Below are 15,223 nucleotides of genomic sequence, written 5' to 3'. Positions count from 1 at the left end.
ACTCAATAATGATGTTAACTTGGCCCCCGAGAAGTTGGGACGTGATTAATGTGACTGCTTTGGGCAACATCAGGGAAATTTATAGATCACGATCTGGAAAGTTTGATTGAGATTCTTATTACATTCTACCTTTCCACAGGTTTTCATTCTGCGAACAGGAGTGAGATTAAAGTTGATGTAAAATTTCAGTAGGAAATATGTTGTCATTCATCTATTACATGATATTTGGATTCTTGAAGGCAAAAAGTGAAATTGGGATTGAAGAACTTGAGCCAGCTTTATAAATATCTTTCGACTCATTTCTATGGTCATTTTTTTAATGTAAATTGGTGTGCTTTTGTTTTGACAATCAAAGAATTTCCACTTTGTAGAACGGTTGATGTTTTGTTCCATAGTGTTCATTTTTTTCCTTTTCCCTTTCTTCTTTGTTTTTGTTTCTTCTATATCGCGTAGTTTGGAAGATAAAAATATGCATATTCATCAGAAAAAAAATTATTCTTGGTAAATAGGTATGCCGAAAAGACTTTTTGATGACATTAAAAATGATGAGAAGTTTGATGATGGAGAAGGTAATATTTAAAGGAGGCAAGAACATGTGAGATCCAAAAATAATCAAATCAATAAATGAATGAAGAATAAGATGGAAACTACAAACAAAGTGTATATATATATATATTATTTGGAAAATAGAGGTTATTTACGTGAACTTTTGTATGTATGTGTAAACTGTTGATTCCACTAAATGATCAAAGAGGAAATCTTAGGTCTATGCAAAGGTGCATTCAAAGCTTCCGAAGAAAATAGAGCTTGTTCTTATCACAAATAAATGCTAAGAAATGATTGACCCGACGATGATGAGCATATCCAGTTGCTTAGCGGCAATGCTTTGGTTTTGGTACAGATATAGATCATATAATTACAACTGATACATTTTATGAACAAGTGTAATGTTGCCACCTCGCAATTGGTGATTTGATCTTAGACATAAATGAATGGCAAATCATATTCTCTCTATTTTGGGTTCTGTGGAATTTAGCCTGCCATCTGTTCCTAACAAAAAGATGTTCTTCAATTCGTACCGAGATTGTTCGTTTTCATCATTTAATTTGTATCAGCTGACTAATGTGAGAACGTTACATCCTTGTGGAAGTCGTGTTAATATCCCATCTACCTGTCTTGTTTAACTTCAATTTTCAAGATTATGCTCTTGAATAATTAACCTCATCTGGATTGCTATCCAACAATTTAAGTGCGAGTTATAGTTTTTGGATTATTAGGAAAACATAATCTCTCCAATGAAATAAAGCATGAATTATGCGTGGCAGTTTGCTTTCCTTGGATTGATTTTGACAAATGTCGCACGGTCAAATCAGACAACGTCGTCAATGTGGAAGATGTCATGTCTCTCTCACGCAATAACCATATATATTGTATCTCACTGTCTCTCTCTCTCTCTCTCTCTCTCTCTCTCTCTCTCTCTCTCCCTCTCTAAATGTAATTGTAACTCTACCATGTACTACGTTTACGGTCATGCAAAAACTCTTCGGTCGCAGAGAAACGCAATAACCGACAATAAGTACGGATTCAAATAGGTAAAGGATAATTAGGGTTTCTGCATGAAGAATAGCTGACAATTACTGGCAGTAACTACAAGCTTAAGTTAGGTGAGATTGAAAGTGGCTTGACATCAAGAAGGTCCATTCATTAAGCAGTTTTTTCCCGGTGTAAGCTCATTGAATGCACGCAGTTTTCTGAAGCATAGAGAGATAAAAAGGAGGAGGAGGTGTCCTTCATCTCTGTACGCCACCAAGCTAGCTGATTTCAGAGAACCCCTAAGAGTGGTAAATGCTTCCTTGCTGTCTTCTTTTGACTCCACCACACCGAGGCCTCTCCCCTCTCGGCTCATCTGGCCTCTCTAAGGGTCAAAGCAGTGGAGCTCTTCCTCCACTCAGGTCTCTTCAGTATATATATGACAGCCTACCGCTGCCTTGGACCCTTGTCTGGGACTCCCTCCGAGAAGGAAGAATAGGAGGAGAATACATTCATCACCTGTCCTGTTGTTAGTCTGCTGGAGAGGATTGTGTGACATGGGCAGACCTCCTTGCTGTGATAAGGTAGGTGTGAAGAAGGGTCCTTGGACTCCGGAAGAGGACCTCATGCTGGTCTCCTACATCCAAGAGCATGGACCTGGTAACTGGAAGGCTGTGCCTGCCAACACGGGTGAGCTTCTTTTCTCTGTTTCGGTATCATGGTATAGCTCTCACCAGATCCAACACAGACATGTTGGTTCCGGGTATCGTAAGCTAGCAACTATACATTCTTTTCTTGATTGCCGGTTAGAATCGCAAAACTTTCGGTTTAGATCTTATAGATCTAGAAGGGTGAACCCTTTTCCCCTGGCCAGGTTTATTGAGATGTAGTAAGAGTTGTAGGCTCAGATGGACAAACTACCTCAGGCCGGGGATCAAGCGTGGCAACTTCACAGAGCAAGAGGAGAAGCTCATCATCCATCTGCAGGCTCTTCTCGGGAACAGGTAAACAACACACATACAACCAAAGATACTTGGTTCCCCTATAATTACGGAGAACCTAATCAATGTGAATCTGCCAAAACTTATGGCTGGAATAATTATTCTTGGGGGAATTTACTGCAGATGGGCAGCCATAGCTTCTTACCTTCCGGAGAGGACGGACAATGACATCAAGAACTTCTGGAACACCCATCTGAAGAAGAAACTGAGGAAGATGCAAAACTTCGAAGATGATACCAACAAATTTGGGCTCTCCATTCACCAACCCATCTCCAAAGGCCAGTGGGAGAGGAGGCTGCAAACTGACATCCACACCGCGAAGCAAGCACTTCGTGAAGCCTTGTACTTCGAGAAACCAAGTTGCCACGGTGACTTGAGGCCCTCCGTCGGCTACTGCTCTTCCACAAATGCCGGTCCGCAGGTGCCATCTGCCACATACGCATCAAGCACGGAGAACATATCTCGAATGCTCGAGGGGTGGATGAAGAACTCGCCCAAGAAAAGAACTTCCCCATCAAACTCGGACTCGTCCCAACGCTCGACGAACCACCCGGCTGCGACCGAGTCCGCGTCCAGCGAGGAGTCAGCCGCCGTTGCCAACAACATACTGTCACCCGCGGGGCTCAACTCCTTCCTCAACTTCGAACCTTCTGCATCCGAGGTGTCAGACGCCAGCCTTTTCCAGGGCGAGAGTAAGCCCGACGTAGAGACTCCGATGCCTCTGGCTTTGCTTGAGACTTGGCTCTTCGATGAAAGCATCGGACAAGGTGGTGCTGCCCTAGCTGACATGCCATTAGATGACACTGCAGGGTTGTTCTAGTAGCATTAATTTTCTTGGTTAAGGGTTCCGTTCATCGTTCTTTTTCGTGTAGGCCTTCGAAATAAGCTTCACCGTTTCTTAGTAGTCGATGATTGATCACAAAGACCCTCCAAGCAAGGAAATAAGTGTATATTCTAAAGATCTAGATAGAAAAAGACTACGACTTTATTCCAACCTGTATATGCTGTATATGGGGTCTGCTACGGGAACAATTGCAACTGCTTTTTCTTTTCTCTAGTTTTTACTAGATCAAACATATGTATGCACAGCACTGCTATGAATCTTGGCGTTTGTTCTTGTATGTTTTCGTCCTTCTTCTGCGATCTATAAACTGCGGAGATAAGTACGAGACATATGGGAGGATGTCATAGATTGTGTCATCTTTAAGGTCAGTGACCGAATGGGTACCACAGGGCTTGTGAATAAGTGAGAACAAGATTGAGCTGTGTTATTTTGACCTTCTGGAAAACCTCTGACCTGTTACTTGGATGTTGGGCGATGCATTTACATCTGTCATTGTTTCGACTTGCATGGCCGATCGGTTGGTTGCTTCTGACCACATGAAGAAGACAGTGGCAGTCTTATTACCATATCCTCGACACTCCGAAAACTGCTGATATATGTTAAGTTAATGACAAAGGCATCGTCGACTAGCCTTCTCGTTGAGATCCATCTCCATGTTCTCCATATTACAGACTCAGCACCACAAAAATCTCACTGGACCGGAGAGGGAAGAACAGCTTGAAACTCGGGCATCATATCTTGGAAACGTGCAAAGATGACCTTAAATGCCCAACATGTGACGTCTCCGCTCTTCTTTTTTCTCTTGTTTCTAACAGTTGGAGTTGCCAGTTGTCAGCAACTTTTGGATCATGCATGAACCCGAGCTGGAAAAGCTTGGAAACTCAAAGGACTCTCATGCATGCCATGAACTTATGACAATGGGGGAAGTCCCTTTAAGCTTCATAACTGTAACGAGGGACTGTAGAGTGACTGCAGTGGCTTAAATGCTCAGGAGTAAACTGAATGATGCTCCTGCTCGACATGTGATTGTCCCCATTGGTCAGAATTCAGAACTCTTAGCTGCAGCGTAGGGAAAAAAAAGTAAAAGAAAAAAGAAGAAGAGATTTTTGGAAATTTGGTGCCATGCATGATGAGGTCCAGAAGATGGATCCCAACCAACAAGAGTGTTGCACATTCTGACCTCTTCTTGAGTAGAGCTGCCATTGCGCAGTTACTATCTTCTTCTTGTTCGTGTATAAACAAAGTTGTTCACAAGAGAAGAACCACAAGCCCCACCCTGCACCGTGCAAGATCATCCTCCATAAGTGTTGCTGCCATTACTCCTACACTTGCAGACACCACCATGTGCACCATAGCAGTCCTTGAAGAAGGCCATGTGGATTAGTTTATCTCAAGGCAGGGGCATTCAAATGACTCGAAGGGGAATCTATTAGCTCGTCCGCAGTATTATCTGCTAGTTCATTCTTTGTTGGCATGGCCCCATACTAGGTAGGTATCAAAGAATCTGACAGCTTGGAGCAGTAGTTAACAGAGCCTACTTAATTATATGAGATTAATATGTGGCCTAACAGGCTTAATTTCTAGTGTCTCCAAAACCGTGGATTCGAGTCCTATCCATCTCTGGGAGCATAATTTGATGGGAAAGATCAGTAATTTCGTTTGGCATACACATTCTGCCAAATAAATGATATATTTGGTGACATTAAAACTTGGACTGCCCATCGACACTATTTGTAGTTATTGTGGATGATTCGAAGTTACAAAAGATTTTATTTCTTTACGAGTAGTATTTATTGCAGATCAATAATCTGCATGTTCTACAGGTCCATGCAGTGAAGTGTGCTTGTGTCCTCACAGTGGGCAAGCTTGTACACTCCTGAAACGATGGGCTCATGCGTCTTCTACGTACGACAGGAGAGAGAATGGTTGCGTCTTGAAGACCGAGAGATGCGCGAGCATGAACTGCATGTACGTGTTTGATGCCGGAGAGATACACGAGCAGTATAGGAGTCCTCTCTCTTAATCCATGCCTTCATTGACGGCTTAAAACCATCCCGTTCTCGTATGGTCTATAAATATATATACGGATTGCGTTGACGGATGTCAGCTTAGCAAACAAAGCAGGGAGATTTCGAAGGAAGGATTTTTTTTAATAGAATAAAGAATTTCCCGTAAAATGTGCTCCTATGGATACCAATTTTAGATTGATGCAAAGCAAGTTGCAATAGAGATACAGCAAAGGAGGAAGCTACAACAACGGGGGAAGCTACAACGATACTATAATAGAGAAGAAGACCACAGTAGAGGAGAAAAGGTGGGGAAGTACTAGTGAGCACAACACTAAAGACGCTACAGCGGAAGGGAACGAACGTTGACGCAGAGTGGTAGTAAAGAAGACAGTTGCCATTTGCTGAGGAAGAAAGATTTGTTGCACCTATGGCTTGATGACGGAAAAATAGTACTAGAAAAGGAAAAGCAGTAGTAGAAAGTCTTTTCTTTTGCCGTCGGAGGTGGAGAAGTAACAGTGATGAGTCGACAGCGAGAAGAGAGCTTGCTCTAGATAATTCTACAATGACCCTCCGATGTTTAATTTAGTGAAATCAGAAGATTGGCATGATCCTTATTACGCATGAGGAGTTGATCAAGATGATATACGTCAGATACAAATTCAACTCCGGACTTGGGTTTGGATAGTAAGTTTTAATTGGGTTTGGGCCCGAGTGAACATGACCACAATCCGATCCATCTACAGCCCTACCTAATAAACTTAGCTAACAAAATGACATGTAAATATAAAGAATGAACAGTAAAGTACTCGTACACAAATATTTCTTCTCCAACATAAGAATATGATTACTATCGTCACATCGTCGTCAAGCAATGCCAAAGTGTTTGGTTCCTCCGTTGACTGCAGAAATGAGGCATAGAAAATACCAAGCAAAATTGAAACAGGCAATAGTGACAGACAATAATGCCACCATAATCTTTGTCTAACTTCAATTTATGATCGCTTGGAATAAAGAGGAAAAGGACAGAAAGGCGAGTAGTGCATCCCAACTTTCGGCTTGCTTCTATCGATTTGGGGATAAGATCCATGTCGTCATCTCTTCCACAGAATCCTTCAGCAGTTTGACTGCTTTAGGGACTTGGATATGCATGCAATTTGTTGCCTCCTCCCCATTCATTTGTGGTGTTTGGTTCTCCTTAGCTCGAATGGGTTATTTGATGACACACAGACGGCTTTAGGACATCATCATCCTAACTTCTTCGGCTTCTTTTTTGGTGTAAGTAATTCTTTCTAAAAAATTATTTATTTTTCATATATTTATGAGTAGATATTTTGATATAATACCACAGCTTAGTTTGACCTAAAAAAATATAGATAAAGACACGAACTAAATTTAATGATCTAATGAGTGTATAACCGTTTAATATTTTAATTGACTTATAAAAGTTTAATAAGTAATGCATTAGTATTGATTTGAGCTTAATATTTTGAACTATATGATTTTAGATACGTTAAACTAAAGGATAAGTAATTCCATCAAATCGAGTTATGACCTTAATATCATGCGAGAATCGATGAACTCAGAAAACTAGAATAAATTGCATGTCACATTCTCCCATTATATGTGAGCTCAATAATTTGCACTTACGTGAATATAAAAGAAAAATTAAGAGATAAAAAGGAAGGATCTCTGCACTTTCATTCGAAATTAGGACCAAATATCTTCCAATTTACCTTGAAAATATTGATTGGATTGACTCGGAGTTTCATCGGTTAATTAAAATGATATGTTACTTGCTTCCTTTCCTAAGCCTGAGTTCATGAACAGCTCAAAGAACATGCAACTTAGTTGAGCATAACCTTTATTGGAATAACAAGTCACCCCACCAAATTGATATACAACATAAACCTTCATTGGAATCTTTGAATATATAATCCTTTTTTTTTTGTCACATATGGTATCATAAATCTAAAGTTAGATTTCTGAATATCAGTTTATTGCATGAATAAAAAAGGATTATTGAGTCTTCAATCTAAATCATCTTCCATTAAGTCCTTCGTTGAATGTTACTTAGAAAGAAATCAACAATTAAAACCAAACACAAATTACTGTGCTCAATTTTGTCATCTTTGATTTGTTTTCGTTGAGTATAGCAAATACTCATACAATTTTATAATTCTATAAATTTTAGCATAGTCAAAGTTCCAATATATCTTAAATCTTTTCGATTTAAAATGTCTATATCTTATAAGTTAGAAACTATTTAACTCATCCAAAATAAAATTTAGAATTGATCTATGAATACTTTGAGTTAATTTATAGGATAATAATAATTTAGAGAAAGAAGTAAGACGTGGATATGCTTGATGTGTCATCGAGCATCCGATATGAAATCGACTTGTATTAAGATTAATATTAAATATGATTATTGGTGTAGTCCATCCGATGTTTAAATTAGATCTTGATGTGGATTAAGAATAGATGAGAGTAAAAGATGAGACTTTGATAATCGTGGTTTATCTTTTCTATTGCTTTTGTCTTAGAGATAATATGTAAGGAAAAAAAATTAAGTTATTAAAAAAATCATTTATTAAAAAAATGATATTATATATATTAAAAAATGCTTTTGATATTATCTTCATCGCTTATCATTTATTAAAAAAATCAATGTTTAATTTACCAAATTAAGTTATATATATATATATATATATATATATATATTAATGGAGAACCTATAATTTATACTTTGCATGGCTATTGGTAAGATATTAAAATTTTGTACAATGCAAAACTCATATTTCATTTACCATATTCAAATTGTTTATTAATGGACAACTTAATGAGTCATTTGCATAACTAATCACAGGCTTACGGAGGATGATGCCACCCATGTAACAAGTGATAATACTTACAATGAAAGGAAAAAAAAAATATATATATAAAACTTCTCATACAAGCAAAGAACAAGACAAAGTGAACAGAAAAATAGAGACTCACAATAAAAGAAAATATAACTATTCATAATATCAAGCGCTACAAGATGAAAAAAAATATAATTAATGTTTATGTAATCACCTCCTAAGGAGTGCTTTTCTCAAATTCGTGTTTACATTCATATGATCCAATCAATCAACCTAAAAGAATCAGCTCCTAATTTGTGTTTGCTGAAGGAATTAGCTCTTGAAGGGAGTAGCCAATCCTCGTTGACTTCACCAGCCGCCCTTCTGGGCCAAACCCTGAGAGGATAACCTTGGAAACACCACCAATAGCATTAAAGAAAGCTTTTGTGGAAGGAGAAGTAAAGCCAAAGATGCCCTAAACAACCATACGGTCAAGGAAAGACAAAAACCAAGTAACTAAGCAAGACTTTGTTGGATGGCTTACCTCACATCACCTTGGACTTCAGTTCTACTCGGGAAACTCCTTCAACAGTAGTGCTTACTGCTCATCTCTTGTCATGCTCATCCATGAATGAAAGAGGCAAAAGGAATACTTAATCATGCAGTGATGGAGGTTACGAGCTCCCATGAATTGAACCCTACCAACCCAACACACAAATCCTTGGCAGCAGCATCATGAGCAATGAGGAGGCTTCGAATCTTCAACCAAGAAACAGTGTCATGTTTGAAATGACAGTGATATGTACTCTTTTGCCGGTGAGATCACTTGCTTAAGGGTTACGCAACCACAAGCCTCTTTCTCGTAATGATTTCATGAACAGAGGCCATAGTTTAATGCTTCTTACTGGAGAGTCGAGCGGTCATCTGCTCCATAAAGTATACTTCATACATACTAAGTGTGGAAGGTTCAATTAGAAAGGAGAAGCAAGTAAAACACATTATTTTAACGTGTGTTTTGGAGGATTGTGATGGTTATGACTCCTAAAGAATTAATCTCACTCTTTCATGGACTGAAGCCTTAAACTAATGCTTGCAATCCTCTCTCTCTCTCTCTCGCTCTCTCTCTCTCACGACACTATCACGACACTATATTCTCAGCCCAACTGAAGTTTACATAAAAGAGCACCAAATTAACCGTAAGCAAACAAACACTACAACCGTAATAACAGCAACAACGTCATTAGCAGAGTGTGTATGCTCAGCGCACTCAAGAAGGGGAGGGAGAACCGTTCACCGGGTGGCCATTGCCACCACCTCCATCTTCGACGCCGTTGGCGCTCTGGCCGGTCGCCTCGATCCGACCGACATCGTTGTCGCCGACAGCTCCGCCGCTGCCTGCTTGGTCACCATCGGCCTCGCCTCTCCTCGCTTGGCCGAAGAAGGTATGCTTGTTGTTGTGCATCCACACCTTGAAGACTCCCTTGTCGACGCCGATCTCCCGGCAGCACTCCTCCACCAGCACCTCGTCCCTCTTCTGCATCCGCCACCCCAGTCGCTCCGACACCTCCTGCATCCGGTCCTTCTGCTCCGCGGTGAACTTGGTCCGGAACCTCTTCTTCGGCTGCGCCGATTCCGCCGCCGCCGCTGGCGCGGCCACGGCTGCGATGGGGGCCGCCACCGGGATCGGCCCCGGGCCGCCCGGGAGGCCGGCGCTGAGGGCGAGGAGCATGTGGGGGGCGGATGGGTAGAAAAGCGGAGGCGAGGTCGAGCTCAGATGGGGCCAGGGGTGCACCCGCCCACCATCCATATCCGCCTCCTCATCGTCCTCCCCCTCCCCGTCCTCGTCGCCGCCGCCTCCCTCCTGATCGTTGCTGCGGTGTCGGCGGTGGAGGGGTCCCGGGAGCCGGCGGTGAAAATTCCGATGGCAGCCGCAGGCGGCGCAGCGGATGGAGGAGGGGTCGGCGGGGTCGGCTGCGGGCGAGAGCATGAACTCGCCGCACCCGTCGAGGGCGTGGCCACCAAGGCTGGCCGCGTGGTTCTTCAGGCACTCCCGGTACGAGAACTCGACCACCGGCGGCGACCGCTGGTGGTGCTTCCGCAGCGCGCCGTTGGGGAAGGAGAAGGCTTTCCCTTTACCTTCCGGCTCCGCGACCTGTGCGCCGTCGTCCATGGTAAAGCAGCGTCCCAATCCTTGTTATATTATCATTATTATTACTATTATTATTACAGTAAATACAAAAATTTAGACAGAGAGAGAGAGAGAGAGAGTAAGAAGAGAGGCACAGCACAGTGGAAGGAATTAAGAGGAGAGGAAGAGAGGAGAGGAGGAGCAACTCAAACAGAGAATAATAGCGGTGATGATAAGAATAAACGGAGAAGGGGCGAGCGTTAAAACCACATATAATTAGGGAGATGGAAGTCGCGGAATGACGACAAGTGGCATGCGGTGGACGCCACACGTTTTAAACCGGTTGGTTGGGTTATCGGGTCGGTTCGAGTCGGGATGTGCAATTGTGGTGGTTGTTCTTTGAAGCATATGCACGCTATTAGGTGTCATTTCAAACTTCAGCTCGATATGCAATTAGACCCCAAAAAGTGACAGGTTTGACGCTTCTATCTTTCTCTAAAATGTCAGTCAAACATCAGCACCTCACAACCAACCAAAAGGCAATGGTTGAGGAATTAATTCATAGATAATCCTAAATAAGTTTTTCTTCCTCTTGTCATAATCGTATTTGAGAATACTTCCAAGATTTCAATGGAGAAGTAAAGCATCTTCTTGATTTTTTTTTGCTGCCCTAAAAACTACCAACCTCAAATCATAATTTAAAGTTCAATCTCTGCAACTGTAATTGAATCTTGTTTATTTTGATTTATTATTGGTAAGGTGTGGTGATCCCACCATTGTTCTTCTACTTTTTGTCCATAATCCATACCATATGAAGGTCTCAAAGGCCCAATGGCTTAATTTTGCAAATACTCCAACAACATTTGTATTTCATTAAAACATACGAACCTTTAAGTTTCCATTAAAAAAAATATAGCATGAAATTTTTTTTGTCATTGAACAGCAAAGTCTTATGGCATAAGATAAGTTCTTAATTAGTGATATTAGAATAGGAAGCCTAAGTGGATGAATCTTGTGGAGTTGCTAAATAGGAGGAAATGCAAACTTATCTTATGCCACTAATTAAGTGATAATTACTTTCGAGTTACATAAAGGTGATGAGTCATCGTGAGAACACTGTTTATAAGCCACTCGTAAAGGTAGAGTTGTTAAGAATGATTGACATATCGACGATGAATATATGTTAAAAAAGTTAGAATTAACATTAATAACTAATTCAATCAAGTATTAATTTGTGGGTAAATACTAATATCCTATTTTTAATCTTTGTCTTAAACATGAAGAAACACTCAATATCTCCTCCTATTATTATGTGACTCGATCATCTCCTCTTTATTCATATTTTTTAATATAATTCTTAAAATTACAGAGTTCTTAAAGATGAGGATTCTTTAACCAAGAATAGAATAACTCAATTGTAGATTGTAAAAGACAATGAGATGAGGATTATTTATTTTGAAAGTATGGATCATGCAAGATTACGATTTGTGCATAAGGCAAAAGTCTATTTAGTTATGAAGTTGCAGAATGATACTTGAGATAGGGATAATATTCGTCGGGCTCAACATGTGATGTCCCAATTAGTAGAATGAACAAAATCGTCGGGTAACAATGTTACGTTAGTTTGGAGAAAAAGATTCTCCGTATACTTTTATAAACGGCTAGGGAAAGTCACCTACAAAAGATCCTCATAGGTCTATAATCGAGGTTTGATCCTAATTATCTTACTCTCGTCTATATTTTTTATTAACTAATGTTAGAGTGATAATATCATAAATCTCATTCGACCTTAGTCTTTATAAAAGTTGGACATCCAAGAACACATCAAACGAACCCATAGGCTCTCAGTGCAAGTTGAGTCCGAACTTGGTTGGGATCATCAGCTACTTCACAAGGTGAGAAAATGATGATCTTTCCTTGAAACTTTTAACTATTATCCATACTTTTTGCAACATCATTTGCGGTAAACTTTCACTGCTAATATACAACAATTCTTCGAGAAACATTAACCTTAGAGGTGGTTGCAAATAATATCGGAAAGAAATTTGAATTAAACTATATTTCTTCATAAAATATAAGGAAAAAAAATTAAACTATATTTCTTCCAACTCATGCATCGAACTCTTATGATACATACATGTGATATTAATAGAATGACAAATTCATAATTTTAAAGATTTCTTTTCCTTCAATTAGAAGTTTTTTGTAATCCTGAATTCATTTCCTTCAATTAACTTGTCCTTAAATAAATATATTTTAAATATCAAATCATTAAACATAACATACTTTTGTCATCTATCATTATCATCCACAATTTGAAGTCACATGAGAAAAAGTAGCACGTAGGATTTTAAAATGCCCATCTCACTAATAGGTGCTAAAGTCATAGGATAGACTATAATAGTGGCTTCAAAACTAAATCTAAAAATAATAGATTATAGCGATAGATTCTAAACTAAATCTCTTGAAGAACATGTTAATTAAAGGAGAAGAAATTCAAATTTAGGAAGGTTTCAAGGTAAAACAAAAAGAAACATTAAATATTAGTGACTATGTTATTACATAAATAGCCAAAGTTTTCAAAATTGTAAGATGCTTTTGTATGGCTCTAAAACGTGCTCAAGTCATGGTGTAGGTTCCATGCATGAGGGAGAGGTAGTGAAGACATTGCCAAAGTAGCACCTCTCCTTGATGTTACATCACACACGTTTCCTATGCCTATAAAACATAATATATAGCCCTTCACACTTAGAATTAGTATAAGTGCAATCTTATTATTTGACTTTGGAATGTTACCTTTTTGCATTCTAGTCCGGCATGTTGCGTCACGTCTCATGCAAACCCAACTTCTTTATACACTAGTTTAAGGTGTCCTCCCTCGTCTTGTCTCTCGTTATTATTCCCATCACCTTGGAATTGTTTAAGTGTGATAGATCCATAGTCTAAGATGATATGTTATATTTTTTTTTTATGAAGGTTTGAGAGTTTAAAATTTTATTTGATCTATTTTTAAACTTAAATATTGATGTACTTGTTCTACTTATCAAAAGTTAAAATATTTATAATTTTTTATTAAAATATTAGTATAATAATTTAATAAATATATGATTTTTTCACTTATCGTAATAATGATAAGAGTTCAATATAGTCAAACTTAAATAGTTGAAACTTACGCTTTTATTATTAGTGTTATAATTTGATAATTTAATTAGCGAAAAAGCACTGAAGGAGGTGAAATTATTTTTCTTTTTTTTACAGTAAGCAAAACCCAAAAAAATAGCCTACAAATAGATAGGTACACTTAACTGTCATTTTCTTCACCTAATTTTCCATTATCTTATTCATCAACGTTACTTAGTCTTAACTACCCAACATCATTTCTCGAAGTGTCGATAAGATAACTACGCATACGATTGGAGTGGATCTTAAGATGAAAGATCTACCTCGTCCAGGCCATTCACGTTAAAGCTAAGCCCTACATGTATTATTCATGGACCATCTTAGTCAAACTGACTAAGATACGAAGACTTTGGAGATGACATCTTAGTCAATTAACTTTTTTATATTATTCTTAGACCATCTTCGTCAGGACAACATTGTTAAATTATGCAATCTTATTTAATCAGATATGATATATCAAAGTCTTAATTGGATTCTGATAAACATCATCGATCAATAAAAAGAAAATCTATTTATGTTAGGTTTTATTAGAGACAATCTTGATGGGAGACTCTCTTGAATTAGTATCCTAGATCCTTCTAATATATATATATATATATATATATATATATATATATATATATATATATATATATATATATATATATATATATATATATATTGTAAACGATAAAGAGAGATGATAAAGATGAGTTTAGTTTTTGCATATTAATATTATTATTTCTTCCTATGGATTATGATACGCTACCAAATTTGTTAGAGATATTCTATTGATCATGACATATAAAGATATGTAAGGCAGAACTTAATCCATCGTTGTTTGATTTTGATTCTAATATTAAAGTATTCTTGCATAATAATATTATAATAATAGTTTTATGCTTATAGTTGGTATCAAAAACATGTTTTGAAATCAAATATATCTTACATCATCATAAAAGTATTAAATTTATTTTATATTATATCTATTTATGTTATCAATTTTCACATGCGAATGGATGTTTCAATCTATTTGCTTCCACGTGTAAGTCTATAAATGCTATATAAACTCATTAAAAAAAATTTATAAAGAAATATTATGTGAAAAATGATATAAGGTTTGGTTCCAAAGGAAAATGTTGACCTATGTTTCAAATCAAATATTATAAAAAAAATTTCTAATATATGGTGGATTAATTTTGATACTTTAACTTATGTTGTTAATAATGTATAAGGATTCTCACTCAATGTTCTTTGTTTTAGTTGAGAGAAATATTTTATTAATATACAGTCTAAAGCTGTTGATATATTTAAGTATACATAAATTAAGCTAAGAGACAATTATATAGAAAGATTATAATTATTAAATCTAATAAGGTGATAAATTTTATAGTAAGATATGATATGTTATGTTAGAATCTTAATATTTTTACTAGATTCATAGAAATATGAGGTATTTATACTAGTATGTTTTACCATGTGTGCCACAATAAAACAGGATTATTGAAAGAAAATTATACTCTTATAGATTTTATTAGAAGCATGATATATTATTCTTTTATACCCGAATCAACACGGGGTAAAACTCTAACGATAATTATATATATCTTGAACATAGTTCATAGTAAATTAATTTCATTAACTCTATTTGACCTATAAACTAATAGGAAATCCAACTCGAGATATTTACATATTTAAGATTATCTTATCGA

General features: G+C 37.7%; 2 protein-coding genes across 2 annotated transcripts; one reads left to right on the top strand and one right to left on the bottom strand.

The window, feature by feature from the left end:
- Positions 1-1,826: 1,826 nt before the first annotated feature.
- Positions 1,827-3,652, top strand: LOC103992134 (myb-related protein 306). Its single transcript, XM_009411728.3, has 3 exons — positions 1,827-2,220; positions 2,405-2,534; positions 2,655-3,652. Exons 1-3 carry the CDS (start codon positions 2,088-2,090, stop codon positions 3,349-3,351), a joined length of 960 nt encoding a protein of 319 aa, XP_009410003.2. The 5' UTR covers positions 1,827-2,087; the 3' UTR covers positions 3,352-3,652.
- Positions 3,653-9,170: 5,518 nt separating this feature from the next.
- On the bottom strand, positions 9,171-10,761 carry LOC135642372 (zinc-finger homeodomain protein 9-like). The gene has a single exon (XM_065158486.1). The coding sequence runs from the start codon at positions 10,392-10,394 to the stop codon at positions 9,492-9,494; it is 903 nt and encodes a 300-aa protein (XP_065014558.1). The 5' UTR covers positions 10,395-10,761; the 3' UTR covers positions 9,171-9,491.
- Positions 10,762-15,223: the final 4,462 nt, after the last annotated feature.

This window comes from Musa acuminata, chromosome BXJ3-7 (assembly GCF_036884655.1).
Source record: "Musa acuminata AAA Group cultivar baxijiao chromosome BXJ3-7, Cavendish_Baxijiao_AAA, whole genome shotgun sequence".
Lineage (NCBI taxonomy): Eukaryota > Viridiplantae > Streptophyta > Magnoliopsida > Zingiberales > Musaceae > Musa > Musa acuminata.
This window is presented reverse-complemented; position numbering and strand designations above follow the sequence as displayed.

Coding starts and splice junctions, on each gene's coding strand:
- LOC103992134 (XM_009411728.3), top strand. CDS start 2,088: ATGGGCAGACCTCCTTGCTGTGATAAGGTAGGTGTGAAGAAGGGTCCT. Junction 2,221..2,404: donor GGCTGTGCCTGCCAACACGG/GTGAGCTTCTTT, acceptor TCCCCTGGCCAG/GTTTATTGAGATGTAGTAAG. Junction 2,535..2,654: donor CAGGCTCTTCTCGGGAACAG/GTAAACAACACA, acceptor AATTTACTGCAG/ATGGGCAGCCATAGCTTCTT.
- LOC135642372 (XM_065158486.1), bottom strand. CDS start 10,394: ATGGACGACGGCGCACAGGTCGCGGAGCCGGAAGGTAAAGGGAAAGCC.